This window comes from Dreissena polymorpha, chromosome 12 (genome assembly GCF_020536995.1).
Source record: "Dreissena polymorpha isolate Duluth1 chromosome 12, UMN_Dpol_1.0, whole genome shotgun sequence".
Lineage (NCBI taxonomy): Eukaryota > Metazoa > Mollusca > Bivalvia > Myida > Dreissenidae > Dreissena > Dreissena polymorpha.
Genome location: NC_068366.1, coordinates 25,476,168 through 25,501,050, shown reverse-complemented (window position 1 = coordinate 25,501,050; position 24,883 = coordinate 25,476,168). Strand labels below are relative to the sequence as shown.

Genomic DNA, 24,883 nt, shown 5'->3' with positions numbered 1-24,883 from the left:
TATGCTGTCTTTAACATAAGTTTCTGTTCCAAAGTCTGTTTTTCATGTGAAATCTCAGTGTCATAAGGATTTGTATGGTCACAAAGGGAAAATGACGCAATAACAGGGATGAGTAACTGCATTTAAACGATCCATGCTTTTCTGCTACAATATTTTACCTAGCGAAAACAATTAGAATTATATTCAGATATCATCGCACTTAAAAAATACTAACCGTAGCACCAATCTGAAGGGAAGCAATAAGACTCCCACATCTATGTGTATAATTATAACATTAACGATAAACATATGGGTCGTTGGGTCGTGCTCTGTGAACAGTGGGTTTAATGCATGTGTGTAAAATGTCATCCCAGATTAACCTGTGCAGTCCGCACAGGCTAATCAGGAACGACTCTTTCCGCTTTTATGATATTTTCTGTTTAGAGAAAGTCTTTTCTTCGGAAAAATCTAATTCAGTCGGAAAGTGTCGTCCCTGATTAGCCTTTACGCATATGCATTAAACCCCTTTTTCACAAAGCACGGCTCTCATAATAGGAAACTCGATCTTTGCTTCGGGAAACGGGTTTAATGCATGTGCTTACAGGCTAATCAGGGACGAAACTTTTCACCGAAACAGGATTTTCACCCAGAAGTGACTTCCTTTAAACGTAAAATACAATACAACGGAGAGTGTCGTCCCAAAAAGGCCTGTGCGGACTCCACAATCTGGTTTAACACTGTACGCAAATTAATAAAACCAGTTTTCAGAGCGACGCTGATATGTAACAATAACTCAGACAACGAAGGTACCGGTATACGAAAATACTATTCATGCAATTATTTATAGTAATTATAAAACACGGGGAGATAGGTAAAAATTGATACAAATACACGCACTTATATGAAAAAGAAGCTTGAAGTAAAACAAGGCCTAATTTATTGATTGTCTTCAGACATGTGTAAGGAAAATGTTATTACACAGTTTTATTGTTTTCACAAGGCTTAGTGGTGGTTAGCATAACATGAAAAGCTTTAATATGAATGAACAAATAATGAAGGGTGGAAAACCCTGTATTTCGTCTCTCGCAAACCGGAAGAGGCATCGAGCAGTCTCCGCACATATAAGCATCCGTCCTGGCAACCCGAGCTTTATCTTGGGCTCAATGAAATTTCAACGAATATTTGCAAATGTTACAGCAAATCATGTTTCCACACTGCTACGCAATAAATGCCATTATTCGATCAATGCCATAAATCAAGTTTGAACACAACCACAAACAATACGTCATCGGAATTCATCTTTTTGTTTACTATATTCATTGTTACTGGCAACGTAAGTTGACTAAAAGTATTTTACATCATCAACGGCAGAACATAACTGACCATGTATACTAAATTTACGCACGTACACTGAACATAAACATGGTAAATTGTAAATTGTCAATTTGAGCTGGTCATGCAACTGAAGATTGCACACAATATTTAATCCGTCTACAACAACAATGATATGTCACAAGGTGTTTTGTCATGTACGCCAGTTACTTGTCGTGGATTCTACGCGCATGCGAACTCTGTTACCAGCTCCCCCAGAGACAGGACGCGGACACTATAGTATGGACCACTTGACCGTCTTATTTGCTGGCCACAATTGAAATGTGATGTGTAAAAATGCTGCGGAAATAAACACGCCGAGCACAGCACGATGTTTCTACATATCGTTTCGCAATATCACAAGTAGAGCGTGTTCACTTGTCTTACATGCTTTCAATTCACGCGGTGAGCGACATCATTTTGTCAAGTTGTTTTTACAATCCTACGGTGTTGGTGTTCGCTGTGTTGCGACTTCTACACCGATTGATCAAAAATGTCAATTTTTGAGTGTTCAAGTTCTTCAAATTCAAATTCAAAAAAGTTCTATCCCCACACCGTTCCAGCCCTCTGTGGTAACATGCCGTTTTCAGATATAATGGTTGGCTTGAAACAGTATACTGTATATTAGTATTAATGGAAAGGTTAATGTGATGGCTGCACTCCTCGAGACCATTGCAGCTCCTGGAAAAATGGCAACATATTTACTAAATTGTGAAGCGGTCTGATTAAGGGCTTAATGCATGTGCGGACTTGACAAGCTAATCTGGAAAGACACTTCACGCACATAACGCCCCATTTTCTCAGAGTGCAATTAAAAAGTGTTTTAATATAGTAGATTGCGATTAACTAAACAACTTTAAGGGAGATCTGTTCACTTTAGTGCAAAATGTGAATGTATTGCACTTTCTTTACGTTATGAATACGTTAATAAGATATAATATTCCTTTAATACAACTAACGTAATGATTTGTATCACATTTAATGATTTTAAAATGCTGCATAGTGATAAACCTTTTGTGTAAGCAAAGGAAAAACAGTTCAGTTAAAGTCAATTCAATTTTTAATGATATTAAGCTATAAGAATTAACACCTTACCATTTGAAGACAAAGAAGGAGTGAAAGATGTAATTTTTGATTGGATTAAAGCCTCTTGGTTCAGGACAGAAATCTCCTCCTTGTCACATTCCTGTAAGGATGTCGTAGAGTGGTGTACTAAAAAGATATGAAATACAACGTAGACTTTAAACCCTTCATATAAAACATACAAATCTTTAGAAAATACAGACGGTTTTATGTTGAGCCCTCTACCTTGATACAATCTTACGTAAATTACTTATGTAGAAAAGTACAAACAAATGCTAGAATATTTTAGCAAAGCGGTTTCCAAACGAGAAATTACCTTCAGACTTTTCACAAACACATCGACTGAACGTCACCCTCTCAATGGTATGTCGGCACTCTGTCCAGTTTTCCGGCCTGTCGTCGTCGGTACAGTTGTACATATCATTTTCGCCACAGAAAGAGTTCCACGTGATTTCGGTCTTGAAGCATTTACAGGTCACCTAAAACAGCGGATTATATAATTAAGTTGTAACATTGAAGGTTTCGAAGAGTACAGACGCTTTGAACCACATATTTGTATACATATTGATAAAATTATTCTACAAAAGCTTCAAATCATCGCACTTGCAAATCGCATCCTGATCACGTAGCATTAATTGAATCGACCCGCGTCATGCAAAAATGGGTGTTATGTCTTATTCGGCCAGCGAAGATCCAGATTAGTCCGCGCAATTGCACAGTCTGTTCAGGAGCTATGTCCGCTTTGACGTAACGCAAGGTTTTGGGGTCTCATAAGTGGACGGATAAGCAGGTTGATCAGGAGATACGCTGGCCGCTATGAAGTCACGCAAGGTTTTGTGGTATCATAAGTGGACGGATACGAAGGTTGATCTGGAGCTACGTTGTCCGCTATGAAGTCACGCAAGGTTTTGTGGTCTAATAAGTGGACGGATACGCAGGTTGATCTGGAGCTACGCTGTCCGTTATGAAGTCGCGCAATGTTTTGTGGTATCATAAGAGGTCGGATAATCAGGTTGATCTGCTGTCCGCTATCAAGTCACGCGAGTTTTTGTGGTCTCATAAGTGGACGGATACCCAGGTTGATCTGGAGCTACCCTGTCCGCTATGAAGTCACGCAATGTTTTGTGGTCTCATAAGTGGTCTGATACGCAGGTTGGTCTGGAGCTACGCTGTCCGCTATGAAGTCACGCAAGGTTTTGTGGTCTCATAAGTGGACTGACACGCAGGTTGGTCTGGAGCTACGCTGTCCGCTATGAAGTCACGCAAGGTTTTGTGGTCTCATAAGTGGACTGATACGCAGGTTGGTCTGGAGCTACGCTGTCCGCTATGAAGTCACGCAAGGTTTTGTGGTCTCATAAGTGGACGGATACGCAGGCTGGTCTGGAGCTACGCTGTCCGCTATGAAGTCACGCAAGGTTTTGTGGTCTCATAAGTGGACGGATACGCAGGCTGGTCTGGAGCTACGCTGTCCGCTATGAAGTCACGCAAGGTTTTGTGGTCTCATAAGTGGACTGATACGCAGGTTGATCTGGAGCTATGCTGGCCGCATAAAACCAAAATAACCATTTTCGCATTCCGATGATAATTCATACATAAAGGATACTGAATGTTTGGGATGAAAAAGACAGACCATTGCAAAGTTTACGAGTGTCCTCATCATCGGATGGATATTACTCTTCTTAACAATGGACGGTTACTAGTTTAAACTATCTGCCTAAACAAAAAGATGTGTCTGTTCCTGTATCCGTTTCTCATAGTCGCACTGAAACGCTTTACAGGTATCATATATGTTACATTTGAAACAGATAAAACATAAACACTGATTTATATGCACGCATCACGCACATGTTGTTTGAAGAAAAGCTTTTAAAAATTACTTTATATATGCTTAAAAAGAAAGGAGCGAAAGCCGAGGTATGTGACTTATTAGAACCCGAACGACAATGGTTTACACATATTTTCGTTTCCATAGCAAAGTTGATCTTAGAGTTCAATGATACCAAACAAACGTGTGTGTTCTCAAAAAAGTTTGAAGAAACCCGCATTTTCGCGCAACGTAAACAACCGTTTCGATTTTTGTGTTATAAATGTCAATTGGGATTTGGCCTGTCTTCCTTATAAAATGAGGTACAGTTGACGTTTAAATGTCAATTAAGCAATATATCTATAATAGACACGCAATTTTGGAAAATGTAGATCGACAAAATAACAGTCACCATAAAAATGTAAAGCAATATAAAATGGTATTAAATATTAGCACCACCGATGATTTACCCGATAATAACGTACATGCTATGACTGACATACACTAATATTAACGTATCAAAGGTTACTGTCTGGCGTGAACCCATGCCAACACTTAGAAAATTAGTAGCAGAGAAGATCATGTTTGTATTTAAACAGGATCTATGAAACAATCCTAGTGACAATATTTACACTCGTTTTCCAAAGCTTTTAGACAATCGATTGCAATAGGCCTCGCTATGGAACAACATGGCTTAATGCATGTGCGTAAAGTTATGCCCGAGATTAGCCTGTAACGTCCGCACAGGATAGTCAGTGACGAAACTTTCCGCTTTTATGACTTTTTTTTTATTTAAAGAAAGGTTCTTCTTAACGAAATTAAGTTAACGCGGAAAGTGTTGTCCCTTATCAGCCTGTGCGGACTGCGAAGGCCTATTTTAGACGATATTTTACGCACATTCATTGAGATCAGTCTGCCCAGAGGGATGCTCATAAATGGTATTGCCACAAGCATCACTAGATTCAGACTGGTTTCCTTAACCCTTTGCATGCTGGGAAATTTGTCGTCTGCTAAAATGTCGTCTGCTGAATTTCTAAAATTAGCATTTTCTTTGTTTTTTTTTCAAAGAATACTATCAGAATAGCAAACAGTTTGGATCCTGATGAGACGCCACGTTTTGTGGCGTCTCATCTGGATCCAAACTGTTTGCAAAGGCCTTCAAAATTCGGTTCCCGCACTGAAAGGGTTAACTTACAGTCTCATTCATTCGAGTCTCACAAATGTCTCCGGTCCATCCCACCGGACACGTGCATTTTGGTTTGTTCATATCACCTTCGCAAGATAAGTTCCCGCCGTTGCGACAGTAATTATCCGGAAGCATATGCAGCAACGTGCAACCTGAAGGAAAGGAACAAAATGCATCCCAGTTGTAAAATGAGCGTCGTTGTGGGAAAACTGTTCATAACGAATGTGCTTAACGTGTGCATGAAGAGTGCATGAAGTGTGCGTGAAGTGTGCGTGAGGTGTGCGTGAAGTGTGCGTAAAATGTCGTCCCAGATTAGCATGTGTCCGATTTTACGGAATTTTTCGTTTACAAGTAGTTTCTCTAAGCGACAATCCAGTTTGGGTGGAAAGTAATGTCCCTTATTGTACAGGCTAATGTTTTGCGACACTTTAAGCACTTGCATTAAGTTCCGTTTTCTCAGAACGCGACTCAAACACATCGCCCCTTGAACGCCGGAAGAGGCTATAGGCTGTAGTTTAAGGTACTTTGGTACTAGTTTAAATGTCAACCGATCAACTTTAATACTGTTGTAATCAAAATAATAATAGCTCAGCGGTAGTAGATATCTTTTTAAGCAGATCCGTTTTAAAGAAAAAAAATCGACGAAACTCTTTACACTGCATAACAGCAATCAAACAGCGAGGCTTACACTTAATTGTTTCTATATCCTCTGTGCAAGGCGATTGTTTGCCCAGATATTGAACCATGCTGCTGTAGTTCCTACACGTGCCGTTGCAGTCCATACACTTGCCGATGCAACCAAAGCTAGAATTAGCGGCACAGTCGCGATAACCTAATAACATAAATATAATAATGGTAATGACAGAATAACAACATTACCTACTAATTAATATTCAAACCAGAACAACATATTTTACAACTTATTATCACCGTTATTTTATGTATAATAATTAGAATAACTATATTGATTATTATTATTTGTAATCGTTATATTATGCTGATAATAATGATGCTTTTTCTGTGAGTAAAATGTTGCCCTGGAAATAACAATGGCAAACACATATTGTGAAATTTATATAAATCCTTGTGCATGAGCTAACCCTACTTTTATATTGCATCATTTATTTTAATTTTGTGCTAAATTTCAGCGCAAAGATTATTAAATCAAAACAACGTAAGAAACACATTAATGTTACATAGAGAAAGATAATCCCTCCAAACATACCTGTATGGGAATAATAGCGCTGGCAATCATTACCTGCAATAATTAAATATGAATGATTGTATTGTTCTCGTATACATCGCAAGGCATGTTAGAAAGGACATTCGACCCTACCAGGATCAGTAAAATTTCCTTTTGTAGCAAGTTTTAAGGGGTTGAGAGGTATTTTTTCATATATTGACCCGACTAGGTGCCTTTTCAACGATAATGAATTGAGTAAATATATCTATTATCGTTAAAATATCTATAATACCTTAAATAAAATGGTAGATATAACAATATTGTATTTTTGCTGCTTATCATGTTTAATTGATTTTTAAATGAGATCCACCAGTCATAAACGTTCTTGACAAATTTCATCAAGTGAACATTGCACAAGGAAGTTGTATGAGGCTCTACCAAAATGATATCCATTAGACACAACACTATGTAGTTAAACATGATCTTTGAATTGCATCCCCGCGGACATTGGCAAGATGTTAACTTTTTAACATGTTTATTATGTTCAATCTAAGTAATATAGAGTCGATTTTGCAAATATTTATAACAAATGTTAAGGTTCGCCATGTTCTATAATAAGAGCCTTCCTCGGATAAAATTATTTATAACAGAAAATCGTTTGTCATACCTTCATGATGTTTTACTGGTTTAACAGAGGCATTTATAGTCAAGTTGCACTGCCTGCAGTATACTCCTTGACACGAACTTCTCTTAACGTTGATGCTGTATTCTAAAATAGAAGTATTGACCCTGTAATTGTATATGCATGCACATTTAAATGCTATACAACAATACTGATATGAATTGTTTTACAATAACAATAAAATATTACAGCATCTACAATCGTGTTTTTTAAGATTATATGAGTCACGTCATGCAAAAATGGGTCTTATGCCATATGCGCAAAGTCTGGTCTAGAGCTAAAGTGTCGGCTAATGAGCTCACGATAGTTTGCGTAACTTGAAAACGGAGAGCGTAGCTCCTGGCCTAACTGCTCAATGGCATGCGACATAAGACATTGTTTCGCACGACGCGGGTAATATAATATCAGTACCTCGTTATTGAATTAACTGACTATTGATTTGCGATCTGAAACACTTATAAAATGGTTCGATACATAGAGAATGCATTGTTACTTTATTATGATGATTGACATATATCGGATAAGAATGATATCGGCATAGGAAAGAAGAGGCTTGCAAAATATTAACAAATATGGTTTGAAAAAGAACTTAAAATAAAAACCTGGAAGCATTCAGATATTTACAATACTGCGTAATTCGCAAATGAAAATGTTTTATGACGTCTTAACGTATCGTTTTGTATTGGACATAGCTCACATGAAAGAGTCTAGATAAAGTCACGCATAATAACATTTTAGAACGTATTTAATCGTTACATAAAAGAAGCAAGAATCATTATTTTGATATAAGGTACATTTTGTATTATTTCACATAAACTTACGTCATTGGGCCGCGAATAGCACGCCACTATTGAAATGCGACTGTTGTCAGAATGCATTAACGTGTTTCCAATAGTGTTCAAATCTCTCGTGGCATTAATTATAGCAAGACATATGGAAGACAATGAATTTCAGTCAAGCGGCTACGGTGAATAAATCAACCACTTCTTACCGATTTTTTCCTGCGTATCGGGTCCAGTTAATGTACTGTTACCGGCGGCCAAAGCCGAAGTGTTGGACGGAGCAGCTGCGGGTTGATTCGAACAATGTTGTTTATATACAACGACACTCAAGACTGTGCACAAGACCAACCATACGCCATTAGTCACCCCACAAGTCACTTTAAGAGAGCAACGTTGATACTGAAATGAATTATTGAAGCCTTTATATCCGGGCTGAATGCATGCGCGTAAAGAGCCGTCCCATATTAGCATATGCAGTCCACAAAGGCTAATCAAAGACTACACTTTACGCCTTAACTGGATTTCGTGTTAAAGAAACTTTCTACAAACGGAAATTACCCAGATTGCGAAAATTCACGCTCCTCATTAGCCTGTGCGGACAGAACATGGTAATAAGGGACGACATTGTCCGCTTACACTGGATATTGGGTTAGAAGACACTTCATTTACACGAAACATTCCATAAAAGCGACAATGCCGGCCTTTATTAACCTATGCGGATTGCACTGGTTAATATGGGAAGACATTTGATGCTCATACTGTAAGCCCCGTTTTCCCAGAGCGAGGCTCATATAGTATACATCATGCGACCTGGCGGTCGAATCAAGACTATTTTCAAAACTCAAAATACTTAAGAATGTTACCAGAAAATAAAATTGAGTGTTTCTTGTGTAAGCGCATAGACACCGATACAATCGAGTTAAGATCAGTTAAATAGTTTTAAAGCTCAATTGCATTTGATCATCACACGCGTTCAATGTCCCAATTATTAACATGATTCGATATACAAAGATATGCCAAAGAAAATAATATCTTAATAAGGTTATAAGAAATCCTTAAATTACTCACGAATTGCCTATTTTCCCTCCTTTGTTCTCGTCTGCCTTGAGAGGCGGTGTCGTCCTGCAATGATACAAATTAAAAAATAAAGGTCAATTACAACCACCATTTAAGCAAGTATATATTCGAGGGTGCTTGCACGGGTGTAATGATTTTATTTTTGTAAGCGTGTGCCCACGTCTACATCCAAGTATGACTCGATATTCGTTCGTATATGCGTGCGCAAATGATTGCGTACAAATATAAACAAAGCGCAACTTCAGCTCCACCAGCCGGAGAAAAGTCTTTGCTGCTGGGATATTGTGTCGTATGTGTGTGTATCTGCATGTGTACTATTAAGTGTCCGCAAGGCTCAAAGTTGAGCGGGATACATCTAAACTAAAGTCTTTGCTTGTGCCCATGCGCGCCTGCACATACTCTTGCGGTGTGTGCATGTGACATTTTCCGTCGCTTGGCATGTGATTTTGGCGTGCGCTTGCGACGTAATCTTGTGGATTGTGCTTGTGACATGTTCATTCGGAGTGTGCTTGTGGCAAGTGCTTGCGGTGTGTGCTAAAGGGTTTTCCAAAGGCATGTGCTTGTGGCATGTGCTTGCGTGCAGCATGTGCTTGCGACGCGTGCTCGTTACATGTTCATTCGGCGTGTGCTTGAGGAATGTGCTTGCGGCGTGTGCTTGCGACGTGTGCTTGAGGTTTGTACTTGCGGTATGTGATTGCGGTATAAGCTTGCGACGTGTGCTTGCGGTTTGTGCTTTCGGTATGTGTGTTTGCGACGAGTGCTTTTGGTGTGTGCTTGCGGTTTGTGCTGGCGGTGTGTGCTTGCTCGAGGTGTGTGTTTGCGACGAGTGCTTGCGGTGTGTGCTTGCGTCGTGTGAGTGCGGTTTGTGCTTTCGGTGTGTGCTTGCGGTTTGTGCTTTCGGTGTGTGCTTGCGACGAGTGCTTGTGGTGTGTGCTTGCTGAGTGTGCTTGCGTTGTGTGTTGGCAGTGTGTGCTTGTGAGTGCTTTCGACGAGTGCTTGTGGTGTGTGCTTGCGGTGAGTGATTGTGGTGTGTGCTTGTGGTGTGTGTTGGCAGCGTGTGCTCGTAGTAGTGCTTGCAAAATGTGTTTCTCCTAAAAAATGTGAGAACATTCGGAATGTCACAAACTTCACTTTTGCTTCTTTACGTGACCATTGTAACAAAGACGTCAAGTTATAAAGTACAATTAAGTAAATGTATTTAGAGTTTTGCTCTTTCCCAAACATTTAGTGTAAGAAATTGTAGCATTAATGTCATCGTTGCAAATAAGGCATGTATTTCATAAGCCACCACCATACATTAACAATTAACTACATTACACTATCTGGAATAATACACAGCGATGATTACTTGTGTCAATTTGAGATTAGCTTTTGCTGGATATTTGCGAAAGTTAAGAAAAAAAGACAGCAATCATTCTCTTTGTGATCTTACCTTTAATCCAAATAATTATCAATACTGAAAATTGCAGAGCTGTTAAGTGTTTATAAAATAAAAACCAACAAGAATGATCCATGCACAAAACCATAAGCATATTATATTTTATTGTGAATATTTCAATATAACATACAAATAGTGTTAGCAAACAATATCAATTTAATTAATATTATTCGAAACTCCGTTTAAAAAAATGTCTGTAGCTAGTATGTGTAGTAAAAAGTAAATTATTTGTGTTATATATACGTTTAATGAGTTTACATAGTAATTTTTTTAATCTCTCAAAATTTCTTATAAGTTGAGGAAATATAATTGATAAACACACATACTATTTTTAACACTTTCAAAATTTATGGCGATACAGACGATAAGTTGAGTTATGTATAAGTTAAAGGGTATTTGTCTTTTTATAGCTGTTTTGCTGAATCACCTATTATATCTTAATGATAAGGGAAATGTTCAAATAACGTGTTTTTGTTACCAAACCATTGATGCGTACATGTAAATGAAAAATAGTGGCATTTTAAATATCCGTATATGTGATATACAAAAAGGAAAAACAATAATGCGTTTCCGTGTTTCTAGTAATATTAATACATTTAGAATATTGCTTCATAATTTCAGAAAATATAAAAATAATTTAAATTTATGAAATCCAGTGCTGCAGTTCGAAGTTTTGTCCGGAAAGCAACACACTGAACCGTGTCGAATAGAGGCCCAGTCTCAACTATGATGCCGGCGAAGCACCGGTGCGTGATCCGGCATCTAACGGGATGAACCGGGGCTCTACCGGGATTAACCGGGGCTTCATCGGGATGAAACGGGTACGACCTGGGACAACCGAGGCTCCACCGGGAAAGTACCGGCGTGGCACCGGGAACAAACGGGACGGCACCGTAGCGAAACCGGGTCACATACAGACCGTTGCACAGCTCCGGTAACGCCCCAACTGAGCCCCGGTGAATGCCGGCAGAGCTCCGGTGAAGCTACGGTACATAAGTTAACCGGCGCTCTGCCGAGACGCCACCGGGAAAACCGGGGCGTTACCGTAGCTCTGTCGGGGTCTGATGCCTGTATAGCCCTGGTGAGTGCCGGCGGAGTTACAGTATACCGGGGCTCTGCCGGGACGCTGGCGGCTTTTACCGGTGCTCAACCGGGGCATAACCGGCGACAACTGGGGCTCTGCCGGGGCTTCACCGGGATAAACCGTTGCCAGTCCGGGGTTGACCAGGACTCTGCCGGGCTGTTGACCGGCTTCAACCGGGGCGGCAATGGCAGATAGCATTAAAACATTACTACGAATCATCCGGTTCTCGCGGGTCGACCGGCGTGAGCAAACCGGGATGAACCGGGCTCTACCGGCAAAATTGAGACTTGGGCTTAGCGTTTGTCATGCAAAAAACTAATTTTAACAAAAGCTTTAAATAAAACTTAACGAAAAATTAAACAAAATAACACGATAGTGAATGTCAAATTTGTAACAAAATGACGCGATAGTGAATGTAAAATTTGATGTGTTCAAGCTCCCATCCGTAATATCAATGGACGAGTTTGCGTGCCATGCTTAAATATGACGTCAACACCAAAATAGGTGGGGGAAATACCCGAGCGGTTTACGAAAAAAAGTTAACGAAAAGAAAAAAACATTCGGTGGAGCATATAGTTGCCAGTTTGTAGTTCCGTGTTCCTTCCTTCCGTCACACTTTTGCTACCGTTTCTCATAGCGCCTTCACTACTTTACCAATCGCTTTCATATTTGGCATGTAGGTACCTTGCATGGACCTCTTACTTTTGATGAGGTTTGAGGTCACTGGGTTCAAGGTCAAGGTCACCGAGGCTGATAATAGATTTTCCTTCTGTCACACTTTTGCTACCGTTTCTCATAGGGCCGTCAATACTTAACCAATTGCTTTCATATTTGGCATGTAGGTACCTTGCATGGACCTCTACCTTTTGATGAGGTTTGAGGTCTCTGGGGTCAAGGTCAAGGTCACCGAGGCTAATAATAGACTTTCTTCTGTCACACTTTTGCTACCGTTTCTCATAGCGCCTTTAATACTTAACCAATCGCTTTCATATTTGGCATGTAGGTACCTTGCATGGACCTCTATCTTTTGATGAGATTTGAGGTCACTGGGTCAAGGTCACCGAGGCTAATAGATATTTTAGGTGTTTATTAACACATACATTGACAAAGCGCATCATCGGGGAGCATCCATCAGTTTCACTGATATTCTAGTTTTCTCTTGATTCCAATCGTTTAAGAATATAAATACACACATGTATTTATAAAAAAGCATTTGTCGAACTAAAACTGGCATTTTACCTTAAACATTGACCGTCAAAATTTTAACTAAATCCTTAAGTGACTAATGATTCAGACTATGTACATTTTGTATAAATAACTAGGTCGTTCCATGAACAACATATTAGACGATCAATTTATGGCACACGTTATATTATATAATAAATGGTTTTGATCGATAATATCAAAATTATACAAAACATTTAAAATAATTAAACAAGCAAAGAAATTGTGTTAGAGGTATGTGTGTCGCAGGGTTCAGCGGAGTTCTAGCAGAAGCTGTAATACGGTGTTATAGTAACAGAAGCAAATATACTCGAGCGGTATTCTGTACCGAAATGTGACCATCGCATTTAATTAAAGCTAACTGAGTCGCGATTCGGATAAACGTTTTTTTCCCACATGTGCGTTAAGAGGCGTCCAAGATTAGCCTGTGCAGTCCGCACATACTAGTGAAGGACGAGTCCAAGATTAGCCTGTGCAGTCCGCACATACTAGTGAAGGACGAGTCCAAGATTAGCCTGTGCAGTCCGCACATACTAGTGAAGGACGACACTTTCCGCCTAAACTGGAATTCCGTTTAGAAGAGACATTCTTTTAACAACAATACCATAGAAGCGGAAATTGACGTCTCTGATTTTCCTGTGCGGACTGCACAGGCGATTCTGTGATGCCATTTTACGCACATGCATTAACCCCGTTTTCCCAGATCGAGGTAAAATTGCAATGCAATGTCTATTTCGATATAGCTCTGACAGCACCACAATTACCGCTGTTGGGTTGAGTTGGATGTGTAGGATTACGATGCTGCAGAATGACAACAATGAATGCAGTGGAAACCGTCGTCCATTTCTGAAAGGTTGATGGTGGTTTATTTATATTAAGGCGTTGGCCGATAAATGATATGCGAACACGGAAGCAAATCTTGAATATAACTACGATTGTGAATACGAAGATAAACAATTACTCAAGCGTTATCCACTCACAAACTCCATTTGCAGTTATAATAGTAATGCATGATTTTAACTGTATTGAATTGCAGATTTTATGATTGACGATGCCATTAAACAGTTCCATTTACAGCTTAAAATATAATGAGCGTATCCAGAACTTATAAAATACGCGAAAACAGAAATATACCCTTAATGCCAGCCCATCCGCACCTAGTGCGCCAAGGGTGCTCGGACAAAACTTTCCATCAAGGAAGAGGTTATAAGAATGTGACGCATGGAGTATATACAAGTTTTTTTTAACACCACCGCGGCTTATCAGTTTAAAACGAAAAAATGATAACCCATTCGTTTTTAGCATTGTACATTCTTTAAAATCCACGGTCGTTTTTTCTTATTCGTTTTCTGCGCTTATGTGTTATCGATACAGCAATTTTCGTGGTATCGGGCAATAAATATTTTTTTCGTCCGAAATGGATCCAATGAACAAATAACTTGAGCACGATACAAAGTGTTTATTTTCACTAAAATCTCAAATTGTGTAGGTAGGCCTGATAAACTTTTATTTTTGATATTTTTACATGTTCTTCATCCGTTTACATTATAATAGCAAATATAATCAAATGAAACAAAATGATCGGAAATTCTAAATTAAATACCAAACATAGTTAACATTCAGAATGGCACACGACATTTGGATCGGTTGAGGTAGAAAAAAACCAGACTGTTTAACGCCAAATTATACTTATAATTATAAATTATGCTGATTTAACATTTATTATGTTATTTCAAATGTTTGTTATTCGAGCTCAAGGGACAACACACTATTTGAAATGTCTAAGTTATTTGAGGACACTCTCAATTTGTTTAACAGAGCAAATTATACTGCTTTATATCGACTGTGGATGATAATAATAAAGCAAATGTCCCATGTTCAATTCAAGTGGGACATACACAATTTATCAAACCCGCGGAAGTTCTGCTGCACCCACATGTCACATTTTTATCAAAACACACACAGATTACATTCATTTATTCTGTCTGCATGTGCAAATATCGCAAACGCTATATGGACTGTCACTCTTATTGGTGACACAACTCTTCGAATAAGGAACGAATTGGGGTATTGGAACATTTGAGCCTCGCTCTGGGAAGAACGGGCTCAGTGCATGTGCCTAGAGTTGTCCCAGATTAGCCTGTGAAGTTCGCACAGGTTAATCAGGGACGATACTTTCCACCTTTGTTTATTGAATTGTTCGTTTTAAGGAAGCCTCTTCATCACGAAAATCCTGTTTAATCTTTACGTGCCGTCCCTGATTATCATGTAAGGACTGCACATGCCAAGCTTAGGTGACACTTAATGCAGATGCATTAAGTCTCCTTATTTGAAAACTGTCGAACATCTTTTTACTTTATACATTTTACTTGATCAGCTGGAACTGTCTAATCGAGGATAAAGGTGACGAGTTATGGTAATATATAGAGCATGATTGCACAAACCATTTGACTTAAAACCTTCGGACAAACAACTGCTGACGAACAGAAAGTCGCATCGATTAATGTTTTACAAGTGGCAAATTTCGAGTACGTTGACGTAAAAAAATGATATGAGCCTCGCTCTGTGAAAAGGGGGTTTAATGCAAGTGTGTAAAGTGTCGTCTCAGATTTGCCCGTGCAGTCCGCACATGCTAACCAGGGACGAAACTTTCCGCTTTTAATTATATTTATCGTTTAAAGAAAGTATCTTCTTAGCAAACTCTTGTTTAGGCGGAAATTGTCGTCCCTGATTAGCCTGTGCAGACTGCACAACCTAATCTGGGACGACACTTTACGCACATGCATTAAACCCCATTTTCACAGAGCACGGCTTATATTTACACAAAAATCTCTGTAAGAGCCTCGCTCTGGAAAAACCGGGCTTTATGCGTGGACGTAAAGTGCCGCCCTATATTAGGCTTTGCAGGCAACACAGGCTAATAAATGGCGACACTTTCCCCGTTTTATGGTACGTTTCGTTTTAAGCAATTCTTTTTTAACGAAAATCTGGTTTAAGCGGCAAGTTTCGTCCCTGATTAGCCTGTGAAACGACAATTTACACAAATGTATTTATGTTTTCAAGGTAAGCGGCGCAAATAGAGTATTAGATCTACATACCGTCCTATCATTTAACGGAATATTTTGTTCCTCTTCCTGTACGATTGTATGATCCATTATCACAAAGAAAAATTTCAGAACATTTGCGTAGTTTACGTTTCTACTTGTGCGCCTAACACTTTGTTCTCTCAGAGTTGCACAGATCAGTTTATTTACCAACTTGGCATAAAGCGTTTATTCAGTAGCTACTAACAATAACCCGAAACAGTTGACTGTTGTCAGACATGCAACAATACTTCAAGTCATCAAGTTATCACAAACACGTGTAAATAGACTGAACGCTCTGAGCAAATCACATCGACAGCAACTTGAGTTTATAATTTATACAGGTTACTTGTGCTATTAATAGATAGAAAAATATCCATGCACAGGTTATTGAACGTCATTTTTGGGAACCCCAATCTAGCTTTAAATAACCACTTCATACAGTTACCGAATAATCATATATCCATTTGCACGCAAAGCTCTGTCTTATTCTTATGTACTACCGGTAGCTGAATATTTTCTCGAGGACAATTTTATGTCAAATTGTTAGTTAGACATGTAAGATATGCGTTTGGTATCACAGGTGGTTAGCGTGTGGCTATGCCATTAATTAGTGAAAACATCATTTTCAATGATAACTAATCATATTATAACGAAAATCAACTTTTCTGAAAAAAACAACAAATGTCAATATCAAATATATAAAAGGTATTCAACTCAAAATCACCCGAAAACAGGGTGCATCGCTTTGAACAGCCATAACTTCATCAATTGTGCAGCGATTTTCACAATCTCGGTCTTATTCAATACAGAAAGGAATTTCCTTTCTCGAAATGTACATGTCTTGCAATATTTTTACAAATATTGGGTCAACTTTTAAGAACTAACATGATGCACAACTCGCGTGACCTACTAAACATCGATCAGACAGGATTAACGAATGAAATCTTCACGGAGTAAAGTGCATTTCCCCTTTTAAGTTCCCGGACCTCGATACCATAATTCAATAAAACGTATGAAAAAGCATTCTTACCGTGCTTTCCGTTGCATTATGTATCAAAACTAACTGTCCAGCGCCATTTGAAACCTTTAATTAATTACATTTCAACTAACCGACATTTTAAACACACGATTGATTTAATTGGTCAAATGCAAAGGTGTGTCTTCCCATCTGAAGATTGCATTAATTAATCCTGTCTGATCGATGTTAAGTAGGTCACTGTAGTGTTTCATCTACAGAATACACTAGTTAGCACCATTAAAGGAACTCCATTTAAGGAACAAACACCATTGAAGGTTATACTGGTTTTATTTACATCCGTACTCGTCAAGCATACAAAACACTCTGTCTCTGAACATGCTATCAAAGAGGCATTCATGCCGTAGGCGTGTCCTGCAAGTAGGCGTGGCCAGTGCAAGCTATACCACAATCCCTCCTTTTTTTCAAACCAAATAATGCATGATCAACAAATACATACTCTAAACATAAACCCATACGTTCACAAACAATTCATGATAACAAATTACACCATGCATTTATGAAACAATCTAAACTAAATTTAATCAAAACAAAAACATCACAAATGAAAACATTTTATCAATGAAAATAAAATAGCACGCCGCTTGTACTAGCAATGTTCTCACACAATTTCCTTTTATCGTTAACATGAAAGTAATGAGCGACCACACTGGCTGTTAATCAATTTCCGTTTATAAGCCATTTTACACTCGGAGCATGATACACATGTCAGTTTAATAGAAATTTACTAGCATCCGCGGGATAAGCGCCACGTGTGTTGTCTCGAATGAACACCAGTAAATTACATGCCTATTTAGCGGTGCATTTACACCAGTTTGAAATCATTAAATTTCTCGGGCATTTTCCGAACCCTTATCGGTCTGTCTTTACCCGCAGATGATACATTAATTTGACAATGTTCACTTTTAGAATTGTTTACATTTGAGTCTGTCTGAGGATTTTGTTCATTCATTTTTTTATATGCGTTACATTTCGCCGATACTCGGTACCATCATCGGCACGTACAACCACGCTATTCCCGTTCTTATCTATAACTGTGTACTTATCGGAACTGAACGGAGTGTCGAGTTTATTGTTTCTATTTTGCTTCAAAAGAACCTTGTCGCCTGGTACAATTTCGCTCTCTTTTGCATTTCGTTTCGCGTCGGAGTATACTTTCCCTTTCCCCTTTTTCTCGGAATCACGATCACGTATTTCGCTATCTTCCCGCCTATACGTATTAATTTCAGGAACACATGTTCTTATCTTACGACCGAACAGCATCTCAGCAGGTGACATACCCGTTACTGAATGGGGTGTGCTTCGATACATTATCAGGTAATCATCGAGGTCTAATCGCCAATTACGATTTTGACTTTGAGATATGCGTAATCGCTTTAGTATTGAACGGTTCTGACGTTCAACCTCCCCATTTGCTTGCGGCCACAAGGGAGTATTTCGCCTGTGTTCGATTCCTTGAGACTGCAAATAATTTTCGAAATGCTCGCAAACAAAACTACTAGCATTGTCTGTACGTAGAGATAATGGCAAGCCATGCGTCAAAAACCATTTCCTTAATATTGACACTAGTTTTTCGCTAGTTATTACTTTGGTGACCTCAAGCTCTACATACCTACTGTAATAGTCGACACAAACAAAAATGTAATCACCTGATGGCAACGGACCTAATACGTCCGCGGCTAAATCTTGCCATGGGGCACTTGGTAGCTCGGTTCTTGTCATCGGTTCGGGATTTGTTGACTGGCTTACCAACTGACAGCCATAACACATTTTACAGTAATTTTCAATTTCCTTATCAATACCCGGCCACCAAACTTTGGTCCTCAAGTTGCTTTTCATCAACACGATTCCCGGATGACCTATGTGACCTAAGTCTAATACGCGTTTGCGTAATTCACGCGGGACAACGATTCGCGTACCCCTAAGTACTAAGTAACCAATTACACACAGTTCATCTTTGATATGTATGAACTGATTTTGCTCGTGTTTATCCCAAGTCCCGTTCGTCACGCTTTCGCGTAATCTGCTTATCTCATCATCACGAAATGATACCTCTTCTATTTCTCGAGTGGTCATAGCACTGGGTGTTGCTTCGCGCGCAACAAATTTAATGTATTCGTGGTCATCTACACTATCTATTGTCCTAGAACTGTGCTTGAGCGGAAGTCGCGACAGTGCGTCTGCAATATTGTCTCGACCGTTCACATGTTTAACCGTAAATCGGTACGGTTGCAGCCTAAGAACCCATCGCTCAAGTCTAGCGCACGGTTTTGACCTTGGTCCGTAAATGTATTCAAGTGGCTTGTGGTCAGTAAGAAGCTCGAACTCGATACCATAAAGCCATGGATGAAAACGCTCTAATGCCCACACTACGCTTAAACCCTCTTTTTCAGTTTGTGAGTATCTCCTCTCAACATCAGTTAAGCTTCTACTGGCATAACTTATTACGCGGTTTTCGCCATTTTGAACCTGCACGAGCACAGCACCTAGTCCTACTGGACTCGCATCGACTATGACCTTTGTCGGCGCGGTTTTATCGTAATACCCCAATGTTTCGGCACATGATAGCCTTCTTTTTAATTCTTTGAACGCGTCCTGTTGAGACCGACCCCATTTAAACACCGTTTTCTTTCTTAACAGATCATTTAACGGCGCGGAAATCGTAGACAAATTCGGTATGAATCTTGCGCAAAAATTCACTAAACCGAGGAAACTTCGAACCTCGCTCGCGTTTCGCGGCTCAGGCGCGTTTACTACAGCATCGACCTTGACCTGCGTTGCCCCTATCCCTCTCTCAGACAGCTCATGACCCATAAACACTAACTTATTCATGTAAAATTGACATTTTTCCTTGTTAAGTGTAAAACCTTTGTCTCTCAATACACATAGCACATTATTTAAACATTTATCATGTTGTTCTTTCGTTGCAGTATGGACAATAATGTCATCGGCAATGCTGTTAACACCCTCACAGCCTTGCAATGTTTGTTGCAAAATCATCTGGTACATCTCTGGAGCACATGTTATTCCAAACATTAAACGTTTATACCTGAAAAGTCCACTGTGTGTTGTAAACGTCGTGATTTCTCGTGATTCTGGGGACAGTTCAATTTGATGATACGCGTTTTCAATGTCCAGTTTGCTGAAATACTTGCTGTTATTCATTTCCTGCAACACTTCGTCCACTGTTGGTATTGGATACCTAGTCCTTTGTATGGCTCTGTTTGCCTGTCTCATGTCAACGCAAAGTCGAATGTCGCCATCATTCTTTGGTATTATGACGACAGGTGACACCCACTTCGACGGTCCACTTACGGGTTCAATGACATCTGAGTCGAGTAATTCTTTGATTTTAGCTTCCAACTTCTCTCGTAACTGATATGGCACGCGTCTGGTCGGCTGCACTACATGTGTTACAGCCTGGTCAATGGGCACTTCAAGTTGATAACCTTTCAGTTTTCCAAGTCCCGTAAATAATTCGTTGTAATTATTAACAACATCCGATATTCCCGGGGTTTCCATTTGACGCACTATTTTAAGTACGCCAAGTCGCATAGCTGTATCACAGCTTAAAAAGGACTGTCCAGATCCCTCAATGACAACAAATTCTGCGTCATCTACCGCTACACCCTTGTAAACAATCGTTGACCAAAATACACCAGCAGTCTTCAGTGGTTCCTTAGATCCATAGGCATACAGTTCTGTTTTCCTTGGCTCGTCCCTGCATTTTATGTCATTTCGTTTCAAGAACTCCCACGTTTTCCTATCCACAATGTTGCAGCTGGAACCGGAGTCAATGATCGCCTTTATTTGTACACCACCAATTTCGACCATTATCGATGTTGCTGTCGGGTACTTATTTTGTACAGTAAACGTGAACTGTCTGTCATCAGTTGTGTCCACAACTTTACGCACAGAAGGCGGTTTCTTTTTCGACTTTTCACCCGATCGGCATTTAATCGCAAAATGTCCTATCTTGCCACACTTATTGCAGTGCTTTCCACGCGCTGGACACGTGCTGTCTTTTGCAATGTGACCCCGTTTCCCACATTTAAAACATTGAACGTCATTTTGAATACGATTTTCCCGTGCAAACGTACCTTTTGTTGTTCGGCTTGTTGTTGTGTTTACCGCCTGTGGGCTTTGCTCAATGCATTTTGCCTGATGTTCAGCATTTTCTAATGTTCTCGCAATGGAACGCAATTCTGTCAGGGTTAAATCCCGTCCTTTTTGCAGAAGTTTCCGTCTTAATTCACTTGAAATGCACTTCTCAATCACCTGATCTCTAATTTGCTCATCTGTGTTCTCAAATGCACACGTCTCTGCTTTCTGTCGCAACCGTGTGATATATTGATCTACGGATTCTGTCGGCGACTGATCTAACTTCCGGAACATATGTCTTTCGTAAGGAACATTCGATTGTGGCGCGAAATGCTTGCTTAGCGCATCGACGGTTCAAGCATAAACGTTTGCTCCCTCTCCTTCCGGCAAAGTATAGAATACATCCTGCGCTTCCATGCCAGCCATGTGAAGCAACAATGCATGTTTACGGTCATTGTCTTTAATTCCTTTCCCGACAACATACAGTTCAAACGCTCGAAACCAACGCTTCCACTTTGCCGCTAATCCCGACGGTTCACCATGCACATCGAATCGGGGCAAATAGTCGTTTTCTTTTTCCATCATTTAAGACAATGTAATTGAACGTTTAATATCCTCGTCGCCAATTGTAGTGTTTCATCTACAGAATACACTAGTTAGCACCATTAAAGGAACTCCATTTAAGGAACAAACACCATTGAAGGTTATACTGGTTTTATTTACATCCGTACTCGTCAAGCATACAAAACACTCTGTCTCTGAACATGCTATCAAAGAGGCATTCATGCCGTAGGCGTGTCCTGCAAGTAGGCGTGGCCAGTGCAAGCTATACCACAGTCACCGAGTTGTGTGTCGTGTTCTTTCTTAAAATTTGACCCAACATTCGTAGAAATATAACAAGATATATACATTTCCAGAAAGGAAATTCATTTGCGTTGAATAAGACCGAGATCGTGATAATCGCTGCACAATTGATGAAGTTATGGCTGTTCAAAGCGATGCTCCCTGTTTTCGGGTGATTTTGAGTTGGATACCTTGTTATATATATAATATATTTGATAGTGAAATACTTTGTTTTGAGAAAAGTTGATTTTTCGTAATACTATGATTATTTATCATTCAAAATGATAATTTCATTAATTAATGTCATAGCCACACGCTAACCACCTGTGTTTGGTACATGAACCAAGCTCTTGGAAAACGAGGATTAACGTACCCTGGATAGTATATGGGCCCAGGAACCCAATATATTCAAATAAATATATACAATCATGTTTAATGAGAGGAAAAATGACAAAGAGCCATGGAAAATATCCCACCCTCTGATATTGGCCTGATATTGGGTGATTTCGAGTTGAAAACCTTTTTAAATATATATCTGATAGTGAATTTTTTTTCAAAAAAAGTAGATTTTTCGTAAAAATATCATTATGCATCATTTAAAATGCGGTTTTCACTAATTAATAGCATAGCCACACGCTAACCACCTGTGCTCAAGATGTTATGCCATTCTACTCTTAGCCATAAATCAGCATTTACATGTAGGTTATACATTGTAAAATAAATGTACTTTGTACTTCAACAAACTATTTAAAGTGTACTATTTTCTAAGTATTCACATCCGTTTTTCTAGGCACGGTTTCAATGTTGAATTACTGATTATCTAACTTACATGCATAACTTTATAAGATCATTTGCATATGTGCGTAAAGGTGTGCCCCGGATTTAAAGTTTCTCCAAGCTTTACATCCCAATGGCTATATCAATGTCACGATGCGTCCACGTATTAGTTCACTGTTATAAAAACAGCAAAATTACAACAGGAAATATTTAACCTTGCTCTAATTTATTAATGCCAGTCCTACGACAAGCCGTTAATAAAAATAATTTAAAACGAGAACATCAATACAAATGCGGTATGCACGTAAACAGTGGCATATCAATAACCAACACTGCGTTTGTGAAATCGATCAAACTGGGGCACGCAAACATGGGTACGAGTTAAATGACTCATTTTTGGTTTTCTACAGCCTGTGAAACTTAAGCAAACATATTTAGAGAACCTTCAACCTTTTCAGATATCAGTTTAAATCTTTATACATTTACGTAGTTCACGTAAATTAGTCATCTTAACCTGACTGTACTTTACCGTATTTCAAAGGTTAAGAATTTGCACAAGCGGGACTTCACAAATGTTCCCACTCATTAGTTATAAATAGAAATGATCTGTCCTACACAACAAAAACCGATGATTTGAACGCATTATTTAACCATGACAATACTTGTTTAAGTGTACAAGAATTTAATAGTTGCGCTCTATTCGTCACTTATTTAAATATGAAAGAAATATTGTCACACATCTTGCAGTTGAACATATTCGTACATATAAAATGCATGTTGATGTATTTACTGTTCCATTTCAAGTTTAAGAAAGATTCCAAGATATATTTGTGGTTTAAACTTTAAACGATGAATCAACTGTTGTTGTTTTTTTTAAATCCATATTACAGGGCCGACATATATGTATCAAATTCTTGATGCTTTTTAAACCAAGTCATTATTTATAGTCTACAGAGGGATGCATACACTACCAATAAATAACCATGGAGATCAATTGTTATGAAATCTCTTTCAAATACTCAATTTCACGCAAAACAATGTATAAAGAAAATCGATCAACACATTATAAAAACAAGCAAATATAATTATAAATGTCAGCATATTGAGATATTAATGTAACGAAATGTTATTTAGTAGTTAACATCTTATATAAATTGTGCATCTGTTTAGAGCTATTCTTAATTGCATAAGCTTTAGACAATTGTTTAATATAAAAAGTAAAGCAAGCTAAATAAATAACCCAGCTAAAGGCACGTGTGAATAACGATGATGCGGAATAATCGCGGATCTGTGCCTTGCGGGATAATCGTGAAAAGTTAACGGGGTTGGGGGTGGTTGGTAATACTGAATGATAGGTTAATTTAAATCTAACAGGACGCTCGTGGTTACGATCGAACGACCTTATTACGAAATGGTGTTCCTTGTTTATGTTCGTTTAAACAATTTGAACAACACCTTACTGCGTATCATTTTATGGATTTTCTTTCAAGTATCTATTTTATATTTGTACATTCGATAAATATATTATCTTTATAGGTAATAACACGATATAATTGTCTGAAATTATCGAAGTTTCATTTTCTTTGTCAATGGTATGAAACCATATGTTTTTTATTCTCTTACCCATGTTTTGTGTTTGACAATCACGTACATTTTGTGGTATCTTTTAGTATGACTGGAAACATGTTGGATAAATCGTCTCGGAAATAATGTTAAAAAGCGATGACTTATATTAACAAAAATAGTATTATGATAATTTTATATGATTTCTATTATCATCTTTGTAAAACGAGTACGTCAAACGAGCACTCGTGTTTGCATTTAATTGCAACTTTCAAAACATAAGACTCCGATATTTCCAGTTGAAAAAAATTATCGACTTTACAGATCGCGCTGCAAATATAACATAGTTATATTAAGCTAGGAGGAGTTTTAACTTATTTGCAATTTTTATTATACCGTTTATAAATGTATATATGTTAATGTATATGTGTGTCTGCTTCGCATGTGATTTGAAAGAAGCAATATATTGTGTTTGCAACCTTTTCTAATGCAAAGTTTCCTTTGTAATTCACAGTGCCATCTTAAATCAATTTGTATCTTATATCACGTAATCGATTAGCAATTGCAATGAGGATCCTGTACTG

The 24,883-nt window shown here is 38.7% G+C and overlaps 1 protein-coding gene across 7 annotated transcripts in view; it reads right to left on the bottom strand.

Moving 5' to 3' along the window:
- Positions 1–786: 786 nt before the first annotated feature.
- The window catches only part of LOC127852971 (neurogenic locus notch homolog protein 1-like), a 48,102-nt gene continuing 24,005 nt past the window's right edge, over positions 787–24,883 (bottom strand). For 2 of the 7 annotated variants that reach the window (XM_052387078.1, XM_052387075.1), the window contains exons 2-10: positions 9,139–9,192; positions 8,280–8,469; positions 7,274–7,375; positions 6,649–6,681; positions 6,112–6,255; positions 5,433–5,575; positions 2,750–2,912; positions 2,446–2,562; positions 787–2,031 (exon numbers count right to left, since the gene is read on the bottom strand). In XM_052387078.1, coding sequence (XP_052243038.1) covers positions 1,937–2,031; positions 2,446–2,562; positions 2,750–2,912; positions 5,433–5,575; positions 6,112–6,255; positions 6,649–6,681; positions 7,274–7,375; positions 8,280–8,469; positions 9,139–9,192 — 1,041 coding nt within the window. In that variant the 3' untranslated portion in view covers positions 787–1,936. Of the gene's footprint in view, positions 2,032–2,445; positions 2,563–2,749; positions 2,913–5,432; positions 5,576–6,111; positions 6,256–6,648; positions 6,682–7,273; positions 7,376–8,279; positions 8,470–9,138; positions 9,193–15,991; positions 16,300–16,703; positions 16,752–17,232; positions 17,356–21,779; positions 21,918–24,883 lie in introns of those variants that run through there. The other 5 variants (XM_052387074.1, XM_052387073.1, XM_052387077.1 and 2 more) reach the window with 5 other exon arrangements.